The following is a 22,556-nucleotide window of genomic DNA, read 5'->3' on the forward strand; positions in this document are numbered from 1 at the left end:
ATATCATGCTTTAAATATTTTTTTGTAAAACTGTTTTGGTGTAAAATGCACATGCCATATTATTCACCATTATTGTTTAAAATTCAATATTTCTTAGTATACTCACAGAATTGTGCATCTACTACAACAAATAGTTTTAGCTCCCTAAAAGAAACCCTGTGTACTTTTGCTTTTATCTCCCCACTCTGCATTTTCCCATCCTGTCTGCTCTAGGTAATCATTAACTTAATTTTTGTATCTATAAATTTGCTTCTTCTGGAAAGTTTTATAAAGAGAATACAAAATATGTGGTCTTCTGTGACTGGTATTTTTCAATTAGCATAATGTTTCAAGAGGATCATCCATGCTATTCCTTATTGCCAAATAATATTCCATAGTATGGATATAAATATTTTATTTATTCATTTATCAAGTGATGGACGTTGATTCTGTTTGGGTGTTAGCTTTTGTGAATAATGTTGTTAATCAGCATTCATGCAAAAGCTTTGAGTCAGCATATTTTAATTTCTCTTTGGTATGTGCCTATAAGTAGAATTACTGGGTCATATGCTACCTGTATGTTTATCCTTTTGGGAAATTGCTAGCCTGTTTTCCGCATTGGCTGCACCTTTTTTCATTGCCACCAGCCTTCCTGAGGGTTTCAATTTCTCCACATCCTGGCAGGCACTTTTTATTATCTATCTTTTGATTATAGTCAGTGAGAGTGAAGTGATATCTCATTATGTTTGACATGTGCTTGTTTTCTAAAAGTGCTGAGAGTGTTTTTCTTGTGCTTATCATCCATTGTATATTTTTCTTGGCAGAATTTCTACTGAAATCTCTTCTTCCTTTTTGTTTTGCTCATTTGTCTTAGTATTGAGTCATATTTTAATATTTTATTATTGAGTTACATTTCTAAAATATATTTTTTTAAATAGCTCTTCATGAGACATATAACTTATTCTCTTGTCAACAAGGAAGATGAGAGTCATCTGTTTTAAAGTAGTTTAATATTAAAAGAATTTAAATTATATAACCAATGTGAAACCTGCTTTTCCACCAGTTATTTCACAGTTGCTTTGAACTCTAAAAATTTAATGAGTAACCAATTAGTGCAAAGATCATCTACATAAAAAAAGCACTGTTCAGGAGGAAACAGAAAAATATCTCCTACATGCTCAAAACAACCCGACATGGCCCTTGCTTTCCAGGGCCAAGCAGTCCAGGCAGGGGTGAAGGGCCAACAGAGGACAGGAAAACTGATTTTGCTGTGATGCCAAGGGTAGCTGCGTCCTTCGTGGCCTGAGCTGCCTGATGGTGTCTGTTGCCACCAGACCGTCTGTCTGCTGATGACCAAGGCAATGAACTACAGCTACTTCCTCAGGGGCTAAAATGGCATCTAGCAAGGCTAGGATTTCTTTGGTATATTTTATTTCTTTATTACTGGACTTGAAGTGTCCCCTTTATTTCCAGATCACTCATGTGCATGAACAACAGGAAAAGCATACCTGGAATCCAGGTAATGGTCACTTGTGTGCCTTTATCTAGTTGGAGTGCCAGACAAGGGCTGTGAGTTCTGCCTTCTGTGCTGAGGTTCCAGAAGGGAGGACTTCAGCCCTAATATGTGTTGATGGGTTATCACTGCATATCCAGCTCTCCATTGTCCCTGATCTATAAAGCTACTTCCATCGGTAAATATCTCTAGGTCTGAGTTTTCCTAGGGGTGCGTCATTTAGATCCACCTGGCTAGAATCAACTCATCCAATTATTTGTAAACACTCATGCACAGGTTCAGATGCCATTTGGGGAAGTAAGGTGTCAGAATTTAAAGTAGAGTCTGCTCTCAGTGTTATATTTGGAGTGTCCAAAACGATGGTCTGATGTATATCAAGCCTCCCAAGGCCAGCCAGTATTCTCCTGTCTGTTCCAGTAAGGGGAGTACACAGTGGGGTGTGCAGAGTGGAGGGCTGGCCTATTGTAAACTTCTCTGCCTCTTGAGGCAGGTGACAAATGGCAACCATAGCCCAAATGCAAGAAGGTCATCCCTTTGTGACAATGACCACTTGCTTGAGAAATAAGCAATGGGTATATTAATATTTCCCAGGTCCAGATGTAGCACTCCTAGACTCAGTCCTTGCTTCTTATGCACAAAAACATCAAAAGGTTTTAATATATTTGGGAGCCCCAATGCTGGGGCACTCAACAGTTATTCCTAGATATTTCAGAAACCCTTGGCAGTCCCCAGTTAACTCTAACAGTTCATTATCTCCTCCCCTTAAGGCATCATACAGAGGCTAAGCAATAAGTCCCAAGTTGGGAATCCAGACGTGACAGAAACTGGCCACGTCTCAGACTCCACAGCTGTTGTCAAGTGAGAGATCTGGCTGCTCTGCAAAGGGCCTCCGTCCAATCAGGGAGCAGGTTTCTCTGTCACTGGGAAAACCTGAACCCAAGATGTTTAACTGAACGCTATAAAATCTGAGCCTTTTTCTTGGATACCTTGGATAAAGCCAGGAAGTTTAGAGTTAGAATAGTGCTCTTGTTGGATGCCTTTTTCTGTGATGCCGACAACTAGTATGTCATAAACATATTGTGGTAAAGTCCTGATTTAACTGAGATCTCAGGGGTCTTTCCCAGGAATCTCCCCATGAATGGGAGGGGAGTCTTTAAAGCCCTGGGGAAGAGCTGCCCAATAGTGTTGTTGCCTTGATTGCATATCTGGGTCCTCCCATTCGCAATCTAGCAGTTCCTGTGAGTCTGGGCTCCCAGGGATGCAGAAGAAGCACCTTTTAAATCTGAGAGCCTGACCCAGCAGAGCACACCAGTCAGGGTTGTGAGCAGTGTGTAAGGCTTGGACAGTTTTCAACAGACATTAAAACTACGAAATACTATACCCAAATGATGGAAAGAATTCCAAGCATGTGTAAAACAATATTAATACTGATCAAAGATATATTGATGGTCTCATGTTCATGTACAATATGGAAATGATAAATTTTGATAAATAGTTTGATATAATTTCTGAATTGGAATAGTACATGTCTACACAAACCCATATCATATTTAATTATTTTTACTTTTCCCCCAGCTTTTCTTTTCACTTCAGAATAAAATATTTCTAACTTTTAAAATGTATCAATAGTGACAGAAACAAACTTTGATTTGACAAATTAAATTGTGAAAAGTCTAGTGGTACAGGAGGAAGGGAATCTTGCATCATAAACTCTTCTTCTTCGAATAAAATGGAGGAGTTGCATCCTTCAGGGATTACAGCTTCAAACCTCCATCTAATTATTCTCTTTTTTCTTTCTTTCCTGCTGTAGCAAACATCCGGTTGAAAAACAGACAACACTTTGTGATGACGAATATAGCAGTGGCCACACAGGCCAGCAGGAACCCAAGCACATCCAGAGAGTGGTAATGGAACCAGGTGAGGTTGTGGGCTGCAACCCGAAGGTGTTTGGCTCCTTTGTGGCGCATGACAAACTCGATCCAGAAGACTGCTCTATCCAGAGGCTTCATTGGCTGATCATGTTGAATTCTTGATAATTTCATAGCATTCTCTTTATACCTGAAGGAAAAACATCAACATTCCAACACCAAAATACGTTTATTGCCTAAATGTCTAAAATCTAGGAAAGATTTTTGCAAAGTATCAAAATTAATGCCATAGAATTGCCTTAGAGAAGTACACTTATACTTGGGTGATTATAGAAAGTTTGGCTTTTATTTATTTACCTTTTTTAAACAGAGTCTCTCACTGTTGACTGGGCTAGATGTCATGGCATCAGCCTAGCTCACAGCAACCTCAAACTCCTGGGCTCAAGCCATCCTCCTGCCTCAGCCTCCTGAGTAGCTGGGGCTACAGGCATGTGTCACCATGCCCGGCTAATTTTTTTTATATATTTTCAGTTGTCCAGTTAATTTATTTCTATTTTTTTAGTAGAGACGGGGTCTCACTCTTGCTCAGGCTGGTCTCCTAGTCCTGAGCTGAAACGATCCACCTGCCTCGGCCTCCCAGACCGCTAGGATTACAGGAGTGAGCCACCACGCCTGGCCAAGTTTGGCTTTTAAATAGAAATTTTGTCATTAACAAATACATACATTAAAGCATATAGGAAAAAATATATACATCTATTTGCTTATTTATTTATTTTTCATAGAGATAAAGTCTTATTCTGTTGCCCAGGCTGGAGTTGGTGACATGATCATAGCTCACTGTAACATTGATCTCCTGGCTCAGAAGATCCTCCTGCCACAGCCTCCTGAGGAGCTAGGACTAGAGGAGTGCTCCTCCATGTGCAGGCTAGTTTATTTTTAAATCATTATAGAGATGGGGTCCTACTGTGCCGCCCAGGTTAGTCTCCAACTTGTAGCCTCAAGTGATCCTCCCCCTTAGGCTCCCAACGTTCTGGGATTATAGATATGAACACTCACATCGAACCAAGAAATATATTTAAAATGGAAAATGGAAAGTTAATATCTCTCTAGCAGAGGAAATAATATGAGCCATTCTCAGTGTTATAAGTAAGATAGTGGAAATGCAAGCTGAGCATGGTCGTCTTGATTTTAAAAGGGAATCCTGTCATGATGGCTGAAATGCCTCCTAACCGGTCTCTCTGCTGCTACTCTCCTCCTCTGTCTTCTACACTCTGTTTCCCATCTAGTACTCAGAATGAATTTCTTTTAAACAAATGCCATGTAAATTATGCTCCCTGGTTAAGATTTCCATCTGGCCTCTCATCACATTAAGAATAAAATCGAACTCTGCTCTTTGGTCTACAGGTTCCTACATCATCAGGCTCTGGATCATCTTCTCTTAATACTTTCCCCTGGTGCACTGTCTTCTAGGGACATAGACCCTCTATTGTCCTTTAAGCGACCACGTGCTTTCTCACCTTAGCACCTGTAAGGTTTGTGTCCCCTCTCTCTCTCTCTCTCTCTCTCTCTCTCTCTCTTTGTGCATTCTTCCTTGAAACCACAAAAGCTTTGCCTCTATCTCTTTTGAGGCTTCCCCTTAAATGTTCCCTCTCAGAGAGGCTTCTCCTGGTGTGGTAGCACATGGGTAGGACTTCCTGTTTCTTTAATGTGCTTATTTTTCTTTTAGATCTTAGAATTTTAAAACATGTTGTATATCCTTTCAAATAAACACTTAAATGTAAAAGGTAAATGTACATACTGTAAGTAAGCAGCTCAAATGTTCAAAATCACCTGAAAAATTATTATGAAGACACCGTATACACATTACTCAGATCATAATATTTGGTATCACACCTGTCTAGTAGTATCCCCTTTCCATAGAACACTTTAGTCACTACCCCCATCTTCAAATTAAGTATTATCCTGACTTCTAACACCGTAGATTAGCTTTGCTTATTTGTGTAACTGAGTCATATAGTGTGTCCTTATTTGTGTCTGTGTTTTTTAGAGCAGTAGTTTGTTAATTCCATTGCTATGTAGTATCTCTTGCTTGACAAATGCTACAAATTATCTCTTCATATTATGATTGACAGACATTTATGATGTTAACATTTTTGAACACTACTAACAATTCTGGTATCAACATTCTAGTATATATATCATCAGGTTTATATGTTTATACATTTTTGCTTCTTATATACTTGGGCAGGAATTATGGAGATGAATGTATATATATAATTATGACTTTCTTGTTGACTGAATTTTATCAAAATGTATTTTTAATGATTAAAATATAAAACAAATGATCATTTCTTTGACTATTTCTAACTTATATATACTATGGCTAGACCATATATCTTCATGATTATCAATATTTTAAGTTTATTGACTATTGATCTATAACTATATGGTCTATTCAGGTAACTGAATTTCATATATATATATTGCATATGTATTTGCTACACATAATTATGTATATGCATATCACATAGCTTACTTTTTTTTTTTTTACCATTCACAAAAATGTATTTGGGATCAATTATAAACCTAAATGTAAAGCCTAGTTTCATAAAGTTTCTAAAGAAGACATAGGAGGATATCATAACTTTGGAGAAGACAAAAGTTTCCTACACAGGATGCAAAAAGCTCTCACCACAAAGGTTTTGGTTAAAGTGTGTTCTCCAAATGTTTTATGTCCTTAATCATTATTTTGTCTTTTCTTTATCTGTTTAGATTTAATATAAGTACTGGTGTATCCACATTCATATCTAACATCTCATTCTGAATTGTCTCTTCTATTTTTCCAATCTGCTCTATGTTTATTTTCTCATTTTTTCCTGCCTTCTGTTAAAGTATTTTTACGATTTATTGTCCCACTATTTTCTTCTTGATTAAATATTTTTAACGTATCTCTTCAAGTGATCCCTCCTTATATACCAATCTTACTGATGGTAGAAATAAATGCTGAATGGATAGTAGCTGGTCTAGGCATAGAATTTTCCAAATTATTTCCTATGGAGTATGGAAACAATTAATTATTAAAGATGTCTTTTATCAAAATGAAAAATTCTGTGCTTTAAAGAATATCATCAAGAATGTATAAAAATCAACCCATCCAGAATGGAAGAACACATTTGAAAATCATAAATCTGCTAAGGGATTATAACCATAATATATAAAGGAGTGTTATAAGTCCTTAATAAAATAAGTTTAAAAAATAGCCTAATGTTCAAAAGATTAAAGTAGAACCATCTCCAAAGAAGATAAGTCAATCAATAATCACATGAAAAGATGTTAAATATTTTTAGTCACAGGGAAATACAAATCAAGACCAATGAGAGACTACTTTTCACCCAGTACAATGCCTGAAATATGAAGACAGATGGTAAGTGTTGGGAATAGTGTGAAGGAATCGGACTCCTCCTATGTTGCTTATGATAATGCAAAATTGTGCATGTGCTTTGGAAAACAATTTGGCAGTTTTTCATAGACAAAAAGTTCCCCTATGGCCCAGCAATTCCATTAATAATATCTACTCCCAAAATATCAACACATATTTTCGGGCAAAAACATGGACATCAATCTTCATGATTGGAAACAAGGAAAATTTCCATGAGCTGATGAATGGATAAATTAATTGTAGTATATCCACACTAAAGATTATTATGCAGCAATAAAAGGGGACAAAATACTGACACATGCAACCACATGGATAAAGCTAAAACACAATATGCTTAGTGAAAAAGCTATTTCCAAAGCACCATAAATTATATGATTCCATTTATAGCAGACTTCTAGAGAGGGTAATCCATAGAGAAAAAAATTAGTATTTCCCTAGGGTCAGGTGTTTATGTCAAAAGACAACTATGTCTTATGAAGTTTATTTTGGGTTGATAAAAAGTTTCTAAAATTATATTATGGTGATGGCTTCAAAACTCTGTAACATTAATAAAAATATTTAAATTTTATACTCTAAACAGGTGAATCTTATGCATTGTAAATTATACCTCATTATCAAATCTATTAAAATATTGATAATATACAAGTAAATTTTTGAGTAAGGAAAAGGAATATATTCAGAAATTTTAAGAATTAAACTAAAATATTTTATCATAGTTTTACATTGATTACTCTTTTTAACTGTGAATTCTGTCTTGTTTTTTAAAATTCATCTGTTTTATACCTATCTATATATTGGAAGTTATTTTTATGTAGAACATTTTTGCACTAATTGTTTACTCATTGAATTTATTAGGTTCAAAGCAACTGTGAAATAACAGTCTAGTGGAAATAAAAGCAGATTTCACATTGGTTTAATAATTGAAATTCTTTCAAAGTTAATCTACTAAAAAAGGGATTTAGTTTACTTATTGTTGACATGAGAACTTACCTATAAATACCACTTTTTAAAAGAATTAGTATACTCACATAGGGTCATTAATGACTGTCTTCAAAGCACTGAGCAAATCTGTACTTGACATTGTGTTGAAGTCCACTCTAACAGCTGCTCCCTTGGCCTTCATGTGGGCAATGTTGTCTGGTTGATCCGCAAACAAAGGGATGCCCACCATGGGGACCCCGTGGTAGATGGCCTCATAGACACCATTGGCTCCACCATGAGTTACAAAAGCCTTGGTTTTTGGATGACCTAGAATTGGTAAATTTTCTCATTATATCTCTTAAGGAATAAAATGAGAACTGCATACTACAGAACACTGAAAATGGTAATGTTTTCTAGATAGCTGGTTAGAACACCCAAGACACTGCCCTGAAATTGCATTCAGATTTAGAGGAGGAAGCACCTATTATTGCTGGAGAGGAAAGTGAAACCTGCATGGAAGAAATGGTGTGGGACTCGAGAATGGAAAAATGAATACAAGATTAGCAGGTGGACAAAATGAATAAAAGCACATTATGGATAAAAGAAATAAAATGCACAAATAAAAAAATGGAAAAGAAAAGGGTTAGTCACATAAGAACACGTTCTCTGAAAGCAACATGCAGTCAGGGAATCTGACATGCGAGATGCCCAGGGCACAGGGAGAGTGCTGGGAGCAGGGCTGGGGTCAGAGGAAGGACAGGCCACACTTCCCTGTGGAGGTGTCGTCACAGTGTAGTAAAGACCGGGATTTATTCCCATAGAAAATGCAGAATCCCTGGTAATAGAAGAGCAACATTATGTTTCAGTGTCATGTGGAATAATCCTGCAGTAGAGGAAAGGACAGGGGTGAAGTTGTAGAAATAGAAACAGAGACAACCCAGCAAGCTATTGAAAAATTTTCAGAGAGGCATTTACACCTGAAATAAAGATATTTTGTTTAAAGAAAATGAGTGCATGTAACAAAATGCCAACTTGCTATAGTTTATTCTTTTCCCCAGGATTAGAAAATAAATATAAAGTTGTTAGGTTTTATTTTTTGGTGTTCAAAGATGTGTGTTAGTTGCTTTTGACCTACTATTCACTCTAATTGGCTGTTACACATATATTCAGTTTGTTTTTTCTCCAGTATCTTACCAAGAAGGTCATTCTGGGGCATCCACTTGAACAGCCGAGTATTGGGTCCCAAGGTATCTGGTTTCTTGCCATCAAATCTCCAAAGAACCTGTTAGGGTAAAGAAAATACCTTGTTCCATGGGCAATACTCCAAAGTTATGGCATGTTAGAACTTGAAAGAGATTGTCAGTCATCCAGTTAAACCCTTTCCATATAAAAGAAGAAGAAATGAGAAGAAGAATGTTTAAGTAATAAGAACTACCAAAATTCTGAGGTAAATAGAATAACCAGATTTCATGTGCTTACTGTTATAATTAATTTGGTATCTAAGGAATTCTAAGTAACTTAGAGAAATTGTATTTTCAATGATAAATGCAAATATTTAAGAAATCATTTGATAGTCACAGTACTTCTAGCATAAAAACATACATTAATAATTATCAATTCATTTATTTTATGCTAGCTATCATCTTATAAAGTTAATATTAATCTGTTTTTCCAAATGTTTTAGTTTTAATTATTTTGGACACATAATAGTTGTAATTGTGTATGGGGTGCATTTAATGCTTTGATACAGGTTTACAATGTGTAATTATCAAATCATAGTAATTGTAGTATCTGTCACATCAAGCATTTGAGTAATATGAGTAATTGTTTACATCTACTTGTTCTATAAGTAATTTCATTAGAGTTAGACATTATTTGATTTATAAAAAAGCTAATCAGTAAGATCAGCTACTTGCCAAAAATATATCAATGCAGCATTGGTAGTATGCATGATACTGTTAGGAAGTATGTTATCAAGCACTTCTCCCAAGCAAAATTTTGAGGGGCAATTTTTGACAAAAACTTGGAGTGTTATTACTATTTGTAGTCTTGAAAATTCTTACAATGCAGAAAAGTGGAGCTGTTGGTTAGTTCAAAAAGTCTAAAATTGTATTTTGCTAAATTTTTCTTACTACATTAACACTTAGATCACAGGCTACAGCAGTGATTCATATGGTCACTATAACTAAGCCATTTCCAAGCCCAGTACCCAAATAGCTACTGATTGCAGAATTCCCAGGCAGTCCTTATAAACTTGAGGTTAACTTATAAGTGATTATCTCCAACTTGCTATGTGAATATTACACTAATTTCGAGTTTTCAGCAAAAAAGTAGTGCAGATCATTAGAAGAGGTCCATGTCAGGTAGAAAACTAAAACATAATTCATGAATACACATAGACTGCAAGTGTATTCTGTATATTAGTAAATAAGTTCCTACTATATTTTATGGAAGGAACATCTGAACCTCTTCCCAATTATGGCTTCCTTCTGATTGACTCCTTCCTTTATTCCATTCTCCTCCTCAATCAGGAGGAGATGCTAATCTGGTGATTGGAGTAGAATTGTGGTGGGGCCACGTTTTAAAATGCACAGGTGCTACTGTAAGGGCAAGATCCCATCTCCATCTCTTCATTACACTCAGGGCCCATCCAGTGAGGCAGGAAAGGTTTTCTCTTTGTGTAAATCTACTCAGCTAACTGGGTACCTGGAGTAGTCATTTTTCAGCTTAAGGCCCATTCTTTCTCTGAGCAGAACCCTGTACAGCACACTGAATAGGCATATTCCAAATTTATAGGAAGGTGTTTATATACCAGGTGCTGCATATATACTAAATTTATAGGAAGTACCAAAGGTTAGAGCAAATGGGAAGCCTAAACTGCAATTCATTGCAGACTTTATTCAATACCTGCTTCTTGTTATTGTGCTAGTGCAGATACTCATTAATATTTAACTCCTTTCCATGATATCTATATTGTGTACAGAGCCTTCAGAAACTCTGTTAGCAATAGGATCAAATGACAGGTAGAATTTGGTGATTACTCTGCACATGCTTGCAATACCATGATAGTACCAAAAGTTTACTGCACTTCTTAAGTATATTTGTTTATGACCACAATGTTAATGTCCAAGTTATTAAAAATGAAAATCTGAGGGGGGAGATCAAGATGGCAGACTAGAAACACCACCAGACAGAGTGTCTCTGCAGAAACGACAGATTCTAGCAGAAATTAGAAAAAAGAAGCAAGAAGGCGAGCATACAGCGGACAAGGGCCGGGAGGAGGGGTACCTGAGACCCCGGGAGACTCCATGGGAGGAGGCTGCAGAGGAGAACTGGAGGCTGAGACCGCCAGAGCAGCCTGGAGACCAGTGAGAAGGGTAGGTGGATCACTCACCTTTCCCTCCCCTGCATTTGGGACTGCTGGTGGGCTCCCCGCGGGTGGAGAGACCTGAGGATACCAGCCCAGAGACGGCTGCCGCCACCTAGCGGTGAGCCTGTAGCGGACTCTGCACCAGGCTCCCAATTCCCTCGGGGCACCTCCGTGTGCACAGACCCGAGACAATACAGCCACCAGCCAGAGGCACCTCCAGAGAACGAGACCTTCCTTTTTGGGACCCCACAGCTGACTAAGGGGAACACAGACTGTGAGCTCCCTATCCACCAGCCCTCCCAGGTGCTGCTGGCACAGTGTTCCCTGGAGAACGGTGAAGACTCAGAGGCTGAGAGACAAGACCAGCCCTACAAGAAGTACTCAAAACAGTGTTATGCACAGAACACCATGATAAAAACTCACAAATATAAAAACAACCAAAACCCAAAGATTAAAGGCCAGATATCTCTAGGGATCAAGAGAGAAATCAAAGCAACAACATCCAACCCAACAGAATGAACAGTAATCTACCTTACCTATCAGTTCTCTCAATGAATGTGAATGGCTTAAACTCTCCACTCAAGAGACATAGGCTGCCTGAATGGATAAGAAAATACAGGCCAAGTATATGCTGTCTTCAGGAAACACATCTAACCTGCAAGGATGCATATAGACTAAAAGTAAAAGGGTGGAGATCAGTACTCCAGGCAAGTGGAAGCCAAAGGAAGGCTGGCGTGGCAGTTCTAATTTCAGACGATTTAGTTTTTAAACCGACAAAAGTAGTGAAAGACAAAGAGGGTCATTATATAATGGTGAAGGGCACACTTCTACAAGAAGAGATAACAATTTTAAATATATATGCACCCAACTTAGGTGCACTCAGATTCATAAAGCAAACCTTACTGAATCTAAGCATATTGATTAATAGCAACTCCGTACTCACCAGAGATTTCAACACAATACTGATGGCACATGACAGATCCTCCAAACAGAAAATTAAGAAAGAAATAATGAACTTAAACAAAACCCTGGAACAATTGGGTCTGACTGACATCTATAGGACATTCTACCCAAAATCCACTGAATATATGTTCTTCTCATCAGCTCACGGGACATTCTCTAAGATTAACCATATGCTAGGACACAAAGTAAATCTCAAGAAATTAAAAAAAAATAGAAATCATACCATGTACCTTCTCAGATCACAGTGGAATAAAAGTAGAAATCAACCCTAACAGAAACTCACATTTCTATGCAAAAACGTGGAAATTAAACAATCTCCTGCTAAATGATTACTTCATAAATGAAGAAGTCAAGATGGAAATAAAAAAAATCTATGAAGAAAATGACAATGTAGAGAGAGTTATCAAATCCTCTGGGACACAGCTAAAGCAGTTCTGAGAGGAAAGTTTATCTCCATAAATGCCTATAACCAAAAGACAAAAAGATCACAAATACACAATCTAACAAAATGACTCAAAGAGCTGGAAAAAGAAGAACAGACCAACCCCAAACCCAGCAGAAGAAATGAAATCAACAAGATCAAATCAGAACTAAATGAAATTGAAAACAGGGAAGCTATTCAGGAGATTAATAAAACAAAAAGTTGGTTCTTTGAAAAAATAAACAAAATTGACACACCATTGGCTAAGCTAATGAAAAGCAAAAAGAGAATCTCTAATAAGCTCCATCAGGAATAAAAAAGGAGATATCACAACTGATCCCAAAGAGATACAAGATATAATTCATGAATACTACAAAAATCTTTATGCACACAAACTGGAAAATGTGGAGGAAATGGACAAATTTCTAAAAACACACAGCCTCCCTAGGCTCAACCAGGAAGAAATAGATTCCCTGAACAGACCAATCTCAACAGCTGAAATAGAAACAGCAATTAAAAATCTCCCTAAAAAGAAAAGTCCTGGTCCAGATGGCTTCACACCTGAATTTTACCATGCTTACAAAGAACTGGTACCTATCTTGCAGAAACTATTCCACAACATCGAGAAGACTGGAAACCTCCCCGACACCTTTTATGAAGCGAATATTACTCTGATACCCAAACCAGGAAAGGATGCAACAAAAAAAGAAAACTACAGACAAATATCCCTAATGAATATAGACGCAAAAATTTTCAACAAAATCTTAGCTAACTGAATCCAGACGCTTATCATAAAAATAATCCATCACGACCAAGTGGGCTTCATCCCAGGGGTGCAGGGATGGTTCAACATACGTAAATCTATAAATGCAATTCACCACATAAACAGAAGCAAAAACAAACACCACATGATTCTTTCAATAGATGCAGAAAAAGCTTTTGACAAAATTCAACACCCTTTCATGATGTGAACACTTAAGAAAATAGGCATAGAAGGGACATACCTAAAAATGATACAAGCCATATATGACAGACCCATAGCCAACATCATACTGAATGGGGAAAAATTGAAATCATTCCCACTTAAAACTGGAACCAGACAAGGCTGGCCACTATCTCCACTTCTGTTCAACATAGTGCTGGAAGTCTTGGCTACAGCAATCAGACAGGAAAATGGAATTAAAGGTATCTAAATAGGGGCAGAAGAGATCAAACTTTCACTGTTTGCTGATGATATAATATTATATCTAGAAAACTCCAAAGATTCAACCACGAAACTCCTGGAACTGATCAATGAATTAGTAAAGTCTCAGGATACAACATCAATACACAGAAATCAGAGGCATTCATATATGCCAACAACAATCAAATTGAGAACCAAATCAAAGACTCAATTCCCTTCCCAATAGCAACAAAGAAATTAAAGTACCTAGGAATATACTTAACCAAGGAGGTAAAAGACCTCTACAGGGAGAACTATGAAACACTGAGGAAGGAAATAGTAGAGGATGTAAACAGATGGAAATCCATACCATGCACGTGGATTGGCAGACTCAATATCATCAAAATGTCTATACTACCCAAACTGATCTACAGATTCAATGCAATACCTATTAAAATCCCATCAGCATTCTTCACAGATATAGACAAAATAATTTTACGCTTTGTATGGAACCAAAGAAGACCCCGAATATCAAAAGCAATTCTAGGCAACAAAAACAAAATGGGAGGCATTAATATGCCAGATATCAAACTATACTACAAAGCTGTAGTAAATAAATCAATCTGGTATTGGCACAAAAATAGGAATATTGACCAGTGGAACAGATGTGAGAATCCTGATATAAAACTATCCTCATATAGTCATCTAATCTTTGACAAAGCAGACAAAAACATATGCTGGGGAAAAGAATCCCTTTTCAATAAATGGTGCTGGGAAAACTGGATAGCCACCTGTAGAAGTCTAAAACAGGACCCACACCTTTCACCTCTCACAAAAATCAACTCATGCTGGATAACAGACTTAAACCTAAGGTATGAAACTATTAGAATTCTAGAGGAAAAAGTTGGAAACACTCTCCTAGACATCAGCCTAGGCAAAGAGTTTATGAAGAAGTCCCCAAAGGCAATCACAGCAGCAACAAAAATAAATAAATGGGACATGATCAAACTACAAAGCTTCTGCACAGCCAAAGAAATAGTCATGAAAGTAAACAGACAACCTACAAAATGGGAGAAAATTTTTGCATCCTATGCATCCTATAAGGGGCTGATAACTAGAATATACTTAGAACTCATGAAAATCAGGAAACAAAAATCAAATAACCTTATTATAAAGTGGGCAAAGGACTTGAACAGAAACTTTTCTAAAGAAGACAGAAGCATGGCCAACAAATATATGAAAAAATGCTCAACATCTCTAATCATCAGGGAAATGCGAATCAAAACCACAGTGAGATATCATTTATCTCCAGTGAGAATGGCCTTTATCAAATAGTCTCTGAACAATAAATGCTGGCGTGGATGCGGAGAGAGAGGAACACTCCTACCCTGCTGGTGGGACTGCAAACTAGTTCAACCTCTGTGGAAAGCTATATGGAGATACCTTAAAGCGATGCAAGTGAATCTACCATTTGATCCAGAAATCCCATTGCTGGGCATCTACCCAGATGATCCAATGACACTCTACAAAAAAAGACATCTGTACTCGAATGTTTATAGCAGCACAATTCATAATTGCAAGGCTGTGGAAACAGCCCAAGTGCCCATCAATCCAAGAATGGATTAATAAAATGTGGTATATATATAATCCAAGAATGGATTAATAAAATGTATACCATGGAGTACTATTCAGCTCTAAGAAACAATGGTGATATAGCACATCTTATATTTTCCTGGTTAGAGCTGGAACCCATACTATTAAGTGAAGTATCCCAAGAATGGAAAAACAAGCACCACATATACTCACCAGCAAATTGGTATTAACTGAACAGCACCTAAGTGGTCACATAGGTACTACAGTAATAGGGTATTGGGCAGGTGGGAGGGGGGATAGGGGCGGGTATATACATACATAATGAGCGAGATGTGCACCATCTGGGAGATGGTCATGCTGGAGACTCAGACTTGTGGGGGGAGGGGTGAAATGGGCATTTATTGAAACCTTAAAATCTGTACTCCCATAATATGCTGAAATAAAAAAAATTTAAAAATTAAATAAATAAAAAAAATGAAAATCTACGTTGTTACCATTTTAGCATCTTCCATATATATTTTAGTTTTTGAGCTGCTATCTCAGATAATTAGAGCTATCCTAACAGTTAACCGTTTGGACAGAAAGTTTGTGCAGATGTACCCTTTACAAAGTTGGACAGAGGGATTCAGTAGCTGTCCGCCATTAGGCGCTTTATCCAACCTTTTGTGGGATCTGGGCAAGGGCTGAAGCGATCACATTGGCCCGTTCTTCTGTCATGTTACTGAGCATCGACCCCAGAGAAAACACCACAACGCCATTTTCTCCGGAGCTCTGGACAAAGTCTTCCATCTCCTGTGAAGAAAGAATGTGTTCCGTCACAAACAGGTATTAGTACAACAAACACAGTTGAAAGGATTTTTATAAACATCTAAGAGAAGAAAATCAAAAATCAATAATTCCTCTTCTTTTGAAGAATTATTATAGTATGGGTTATTTTTTAACTGACCTAATCACAAAGTTTTGTGGAAATAAATGTGCTTTATGAGATAGGTGGCTTCTATTTTATATATCTGTGGAAATATGTGTTTGCATGTGTTTGCATGTATGTTGTGTGTGGGAGGAAGAAATGAAGTGGAGCTGTTACAATGTCGTTGGGAGAGATAATGCTAAAAACAAATTATAGCCAGACTTTTCATTTATATTATTATATTTACTAACATAGATTCTTGAATGTGGCTTCCCTTGGGTTTAATTGTATATGGTTGAAGCTCTCTACTAAATCACTTGTGTTCATTTCAGGCATTTTTCTGTAGAATTTTTTTAGTTTGTTGCCATTGTAGCCATTCCTTGACTATGAGCAAGGAGGAAATCTTACTAAGGTTTAGGATGATTTCTTACATATATTTCTTTAGTTCTATAATCTTTTATACCTCACTTAATAACTGTCACAGTTTCCCAGTCTTTTCCCCTAAAAAAAAAAAAAAAAGAATACATACACACACACACACACACATCTAAAAGCAGGAGGTAAAGAGTCACTGATATTTAGGATTATGATACTGTGGTTTGGACTTTTAGAGAAATAGTCCCAAGGGTCCCATTTATAATACATAATAATGAGGACATGGTAGAAAGTATCTAGCCATACTTAATAGTACAATAAAACATAACAGGGGGGATAATTTCTGAACAGCTCTTCTATACGATATATAGTTATACAGCTGAATGATCATATTTCTTATGTTATTGTGTAGATATGAGGCATTTTTTTATCCTGAAATTGCATGATTAAACTGATGAGCTATTTATAACTGGTGGGAGGGACTGTATTGTCCCCCCACAGCACCTGTGTCACACTGGAGAGAATCACCAGGCTTTGTATAACGGAGATCTGGTCACTGTCTTGAGGACTAAATCACTCTCTATAGAATTCCTGGTGATTATGTGCTTGCTTTGACTGAGAATTATTTTTACTGCTGTTTTCCATTGTGTGCCACATTTTAAATTGAAATACATTCTATACAGGAATAATTCCAAATTGCTCCAAGTATTCTCCCACCAAAGAAAAAAACAAACCAAAACAAACGAAAGAGAAAAAAAATAAAGGTAGAGTCAAGCGTTTCCTGGATATTACATCAAAATCATATTCTCATTTTTTGTTGTTGTTCCTTTCACATTAAATTCATGCTTTTGATTCTCTGTGAAATAATCATTCCTTCAAAATAACAAGTAAACTTTCATATATTAATCTTTGGAGTAAACCTTCTTTGTAAAACTGTGTTTAAAAAAATTCCAAATTTGAAAAATATAGTTTTAAGTAAATGACATTGGTTTTTATAGGGGAGTCAGCATGTTACTTTTCCACGTAATATATGGGAAAAGAGGATATTTGGTGTGAATCTAGTTCCCTGATGCTGCATTTCATGTAACTTGTTTTCATCATTTGTTTCCTGGGCTGACTGTCCCCCAAAACATTATGCGTCCATCCATTCAGTGTCGAACTAGAGCAACCTCTTTACAGATTCATCACTGATCTCATTCTGTTATATCTTTATGAAAATAATACAAGTTCAACGTAAGCAATTTTGTGATGGACTGGAAATGTAAAACAAAGATAATGAGTTTCACCCATATTCTGTACAGAGATACTCCCAATTAAATGTGTGTACTCTGGTTACAGTTTTTATTCTGTTTATATAACATAATATACTTATGTGACATATATTTAGAAAATTTTCATCTTATTTTATATACCTTTCCTCCTACAAAAAGTATGATATTGTTCTCTTCATTGTTTTGCACCTTAGTTTCCAACTAATGTTGCATTCTGCTGACTATTTATTTTATGGAAAAATTATTGGTGTGGTATGGTATGCACATTGCATGAGTTTTTGATCATTTTTATGTAAGATATTTAAATTGCTTTCAGTGTTTATTTTATGAATATCTGCCACAAATATTAAATCTGCCCATCTTGATTTATTTTTTTCTCTGTACACTTTCATGTAAGTATACTGTGAAACCAGCAGCTATGTGCATTTTTAAAACACTTGGTATATTTTGCCTAATGTCTTACTATCTTATTAATAAGACACACAAGCAGTATCTGAGAATCTAATATTTAGTGGAAAAGCAAGAAATTTGGGGTCACAATTAATAATTAGAGAACAGATTTCAGATTAATAATAGATTAATCAGAACAGATTAATAATAATTAGAGAACAGATTTCACAACTATTGACTTCAAATCATTATGCAAGTTAATGGCTAGTATTAGTAATGATCACTATTGCACTACTAGTGAGCCTACTCCTTGTCCATCTCATCATATTCTCTTCCCCCTCCTACTGGCAACATCACCTTCCCTTAATGTGAATGGGGATATTTATTGAGAATATGGTTAGATAGCACAGAATTTCATTAATCTTACATCTTCTTTTGTCCCTTATGGAATTTACCATAATCAGTTTACATTCAACATAGATATTGAGTTTTACCTTTGAATACGGTTTCAGTTTTATGTTGGTGCTAATAAGAAGGTAGACAATGAGACTGCAAACTAGTTGACCCTCTTTGGAAAGCAATATGGAGATACCTTACAGCAATACAAGTGGATCTACTATATCATCCAGCAATCCCATTACTGGGCATCTACCCCCCCCCAAAAAAAAGTCACTCTATGAAAAAGACACCTAAACTCGAATGTTTATAGCAGCACGATTCACAATTGCAAAGCTGTGGAAACAACCCAAGTGTCCATCAATACATGAGTGGATTAACAAAATGCCATGGAGTACTAGTCAGCTATAAGGAACAACAGTGATATAGCACCTCTTGTATGTCCCTGGATAGAGCTGGAACCCATTCTATTAAGTGAAGCATCCCAAGAATGGAAAAATAAGCACCACATGTACTCACCAGCAAATTGGTATTAAGTGATCAACACCTAAGTGGACATATACGAATACCATTTATCTGGTGTCGGGCAGGTGGGGGGGAGGGGATGGGTATATACATACATAATGAGGGGGATGTGCACCAACCAGGGGATGGACATGCTTGAAGCTCTGACTTGAGGGGGAGGGGGCAAGGGCAATATACGTAAGTTTAAGAATTGTACCCCCACAATATGCTGAAATAAATAAATAAATAAATAAATGAAAAGAAGGTAGACAAAAAAGATCTTGTAAAAGTTCACATAATAGCACACTAAAAAGCTCATTTTCTCCTTTTTTCTTAAAAGTATGATATTAAAGTAAAATATATCAGGTTCTCAATTTCCATCATAAGGAATATTAGTTTATATTATGGCAGAATTGTTTTGTAAATCAAATCTAAGGTCACTTTTCAGATACAAGTAACAGAATTTAGTTGGTCTTTGTTATATGTGGACTGTACATTTACTGTCACTTTCTCTGTTAGGCAATTATGATGTTGAGACAAAAGTTTCCCAGGCAGCTTTATTGAGGTGTCCTACAGACTTGCCCTAAGGCCGGAAACACCTGCTCTGATAAGGTAAACCTTCCCTTTTGTGCTCTAAGGGGTAAAACTCTGGGATCTCAATGGGGAATGATCTCAATGCTGGAGTGAAACAAGAATAAGCTAGAATAATGGTGAAGAGCCTCAACTCTTACAATAAATAACCAAAACCAAACAAATAGGAATATGTTCACCTTAGGCAGGGTTTTGGCAGGTTTGCAATGGAGTCCTCCAACGAATTCAATATTTGGCAAGAGTGGGCGAGGAAATTCCAAATCCCAATAGGTTCGAATAAGCCACATATCAGCTCTCTTCATTGTCTCATATAATGTAGTGGGTCTGCCTGAAGGGGAGACAGAAAAGAAAACATAGTTGACACAAGAGAGTTTTCATGAGAATATAAAAGTAATTTCCTGAAAGGAGTTGTAATAATGTAGCCAAAGATATATAAAGTGTTTGTGTTTTGATAAAACATATACACATATTGATATACAGGCATGATTTAATTCCCATGTACTCTATATGTTGCTCATAGGTTTAAGAAAAGCAAAGTGCTAAGAGAATTTTTAGAGGAGACTATATGTCACATCACATCAGCATATTCACAATCATCAGTATATATTAACAGAAGCCACTGTGGAATTCGCCATGCAATTGTTTATTTTCTAAAGCTGCAATAGGAACAAATATACATGAAAAAAATCTGTGAGCTCCACTATCAGTTTTTCCTACCAAACTGATAAAAACTTCCTTCTAATAAGTACTCAATTTTGGTTCTTCTATTTATGAAGCTAGTGTCATGATCCTTGGTTTGCCAATTATATCAAGAGTTTTTGTGAAAATATGGTTGAAATCCTCCTTCCTATTACTACTTTTGGTTCATGTGAAGATCTTAATAATATTAGTATTTTAAAAATAAATATACTTGGAAATGACAGGTGGAAATTTTCAAAAGTTATAGAAATGAATAATTTTTGCTCCCCCTTCATTTAGCTCATATTTTTCATAATGTAGAGGTATATTTTAATAAAATATAGATGATATTGAAAGTTCACATCCCAATAAGATTTTAGCCCTTAAAATAAATAATCTCCAAGCCTTTGGTGAAGGAATGCAGAAATATTAGAAATCTCAAATTTTAGGTATCTGTGTTTGAGACAGAGCCATCTCTTAACTGTGAAGGAATTCTTCTGATATAGCAAAAGATATTTTAATTTCTAAATAAGGAAAATAAGGTATACAAGGAGAAACGATTTCCCCAATGCTACATTGGTAGTTGTGCCAGAACAACGTGTGATTCCTCAGTCTACACGTCTACCTTCATCTAGATGTTTCTAGGTGTGTCTATTAACTTTTATTAAAGATGAAAAGACTGGATAGTACAATGGATATGGGATTGCTTGAAGAAATCGTGAATGGGTTAATTTGTACATTGATGACTTCATGAAGTGGGTTATAGGAGTGATGGCCACAAGGTTCTAAGTGATCCAATAATCTGTCGATTATGTTTGTGTGATTGATAGATCATCTTATATTTTCCATCAATTGTTTCAAGTTCAAAAGATACAGTCCTCTGACTTCATATTCATACAAGCTCACCTTTCAATTCACAAGGAAAGATAGGAATTAATAATCACGAATTAAAAACATGACTTACCCAGTACTTCACTGTAGAAGTGATCCCACTCCTTCATATTAAATGTTTGGAACCAAAAGTCAAAATAAAGCACATATATCATATTTTTTACCCTCTCCATGAATGTCATTTGATCATTTAATTCTGACAGAACAACAGGTACATAGGAAGGAGGGAATAGAAGTCCTCCACTGGACTTTTCAAATTGGTAGCCAGGAGAGTAGCGGAGACTGTACACAAGGGGTGTTTTAAGTATCTCAGCCAGCAGCTCACCACAGGGAGTAATGGCATCTGCAAGAACCACATCAAACTTTGACTCTTGTAGCCTTGTCATAAGTTTCTTGTTTAAAACTGCATCTTTACAGATTTTCATCATGATTTCAGAAAATTTCCATGTGATTTCTTGTACCTGTGAAAAATATGACCAAAATGTATCTTTTGGAAGATCATATATCCATTTATTGATCAGTTGTATGATAACATCTTCAAAATCACTTTTAGTTAAAGATGTAGGAAAAACTTCAAACTTAATACTGGTTGCTTGTTTCGGATCAACAAGAATGGAAACAGAATGTGTCAATACAGTCACCTCATGACCCCTCTGGACAAGTTCATCCAGGATTGTCTTCATGTTCATCCAGTGGCTGTATTCTGTGGGCCACACCAGCACCTTTCCACAAGTCCCAGAGCTAAAGTGACCACTCAGTTGCATCAGCAGGAGAACTGAAGCCAATTTCATAGCCATCTTGGTGAAATGCAATGCTTATTATTCGAGTTGCTGGTCCTTTCTGTCATTTCTCATGCTTAAAACCAAGAGTAAATTAATTAAGGTAAAATTTAACTCCTGCATTCAAAGTAAGTCCATCCTCTGAGCAGTCTGAGAGTGTGGCTGCCAAGTGGACAGAGCAAAGGCAGATGACTTCGTGTTCACTCAAGTGTGTTTAACGTCCCTTTCTGTTTATAAATGCATTAATCCAGCTAACTTTGATGACCTTGCAAGTGCAAGTAACATGTCTTATGTCATATATTTTAGAGTTCTGTCAAAAATGGTGGCAAGTGAGAGCCTCCTGGGTCTGCAGTCCTGTCACACAGAACTAGAAATAAAATAATTATACAGCTGAGTCAGTATTTCTCGCATATCATGGCTCGAATATTTTTTTGTAAAACTTTTGGTATATAATGCACATTCCATATTATTCACTATATTGTTTAAAATTCAATATTTCTTAGTATATTCACAGAATTGCGCATCTACTACAACAAATACTTTTA

At 36.4% G+C, this 22,556-nt stretch overlaps 1 protein-coding gene across 2 annotated transcripts; it reads right to left on the bottom strand.

Moving 5' to 3' along the window:
• Positions 1-2,913: 2,913 nt before the first annotated feature.
• LOC142860987 (UDP-glucuronosyltransferase 2B4-like) lies at positions 2,914-22,270 on the bottom strand. 2 transcript variants are annotated; one of them, XM_075997810.1, is made up of 7 exons: positions 21,874-22,267; positions 21,306-21,693; positions 19,843-19,991; positions 15,890-16,021; positions 8,915-9,002; positions 7,828-8,047; positions 2,914-3,550 (listed from the first exon to the last, which is right to left on the bottom strand). In XM_075997810.1, exons 1-7 carry the CDS (start codon positions 22,027-22,029, stop codon positions 3,271-3,273), a joined length of 1,413 nt encoding a protein of 470 aa, XP_075853925.1. In that variant the 5' UTR covers positions 22,030-22,267; the 3' UTR covers positions 2,914-3,270. The 2 variants fall into 2 exon arrangements, with proteins under 2 accessions (XP_075853925.1, XP_075853924.1); XM_075997809.1 differs by having other exon boundaries at positions 21,306-22,270.
• Positions 22,271-22,556: the final 286 nt, after the last annotated feature.

Source organism: Microcebus murinus, chromosome 26 (genome assembly GCF_040939455.1).
Source record: "Microcebus murinus isolate Inina chromosome 26, M.murinus_Inina_mat1.0, whole genome shotgun sequence".
Taxonomy (NCBI): Eukaryota; Metazoa; Chordata; class Mammalia; order Primates; family Cheirogaleidae; genus Microcebus; species Microcebus murinus.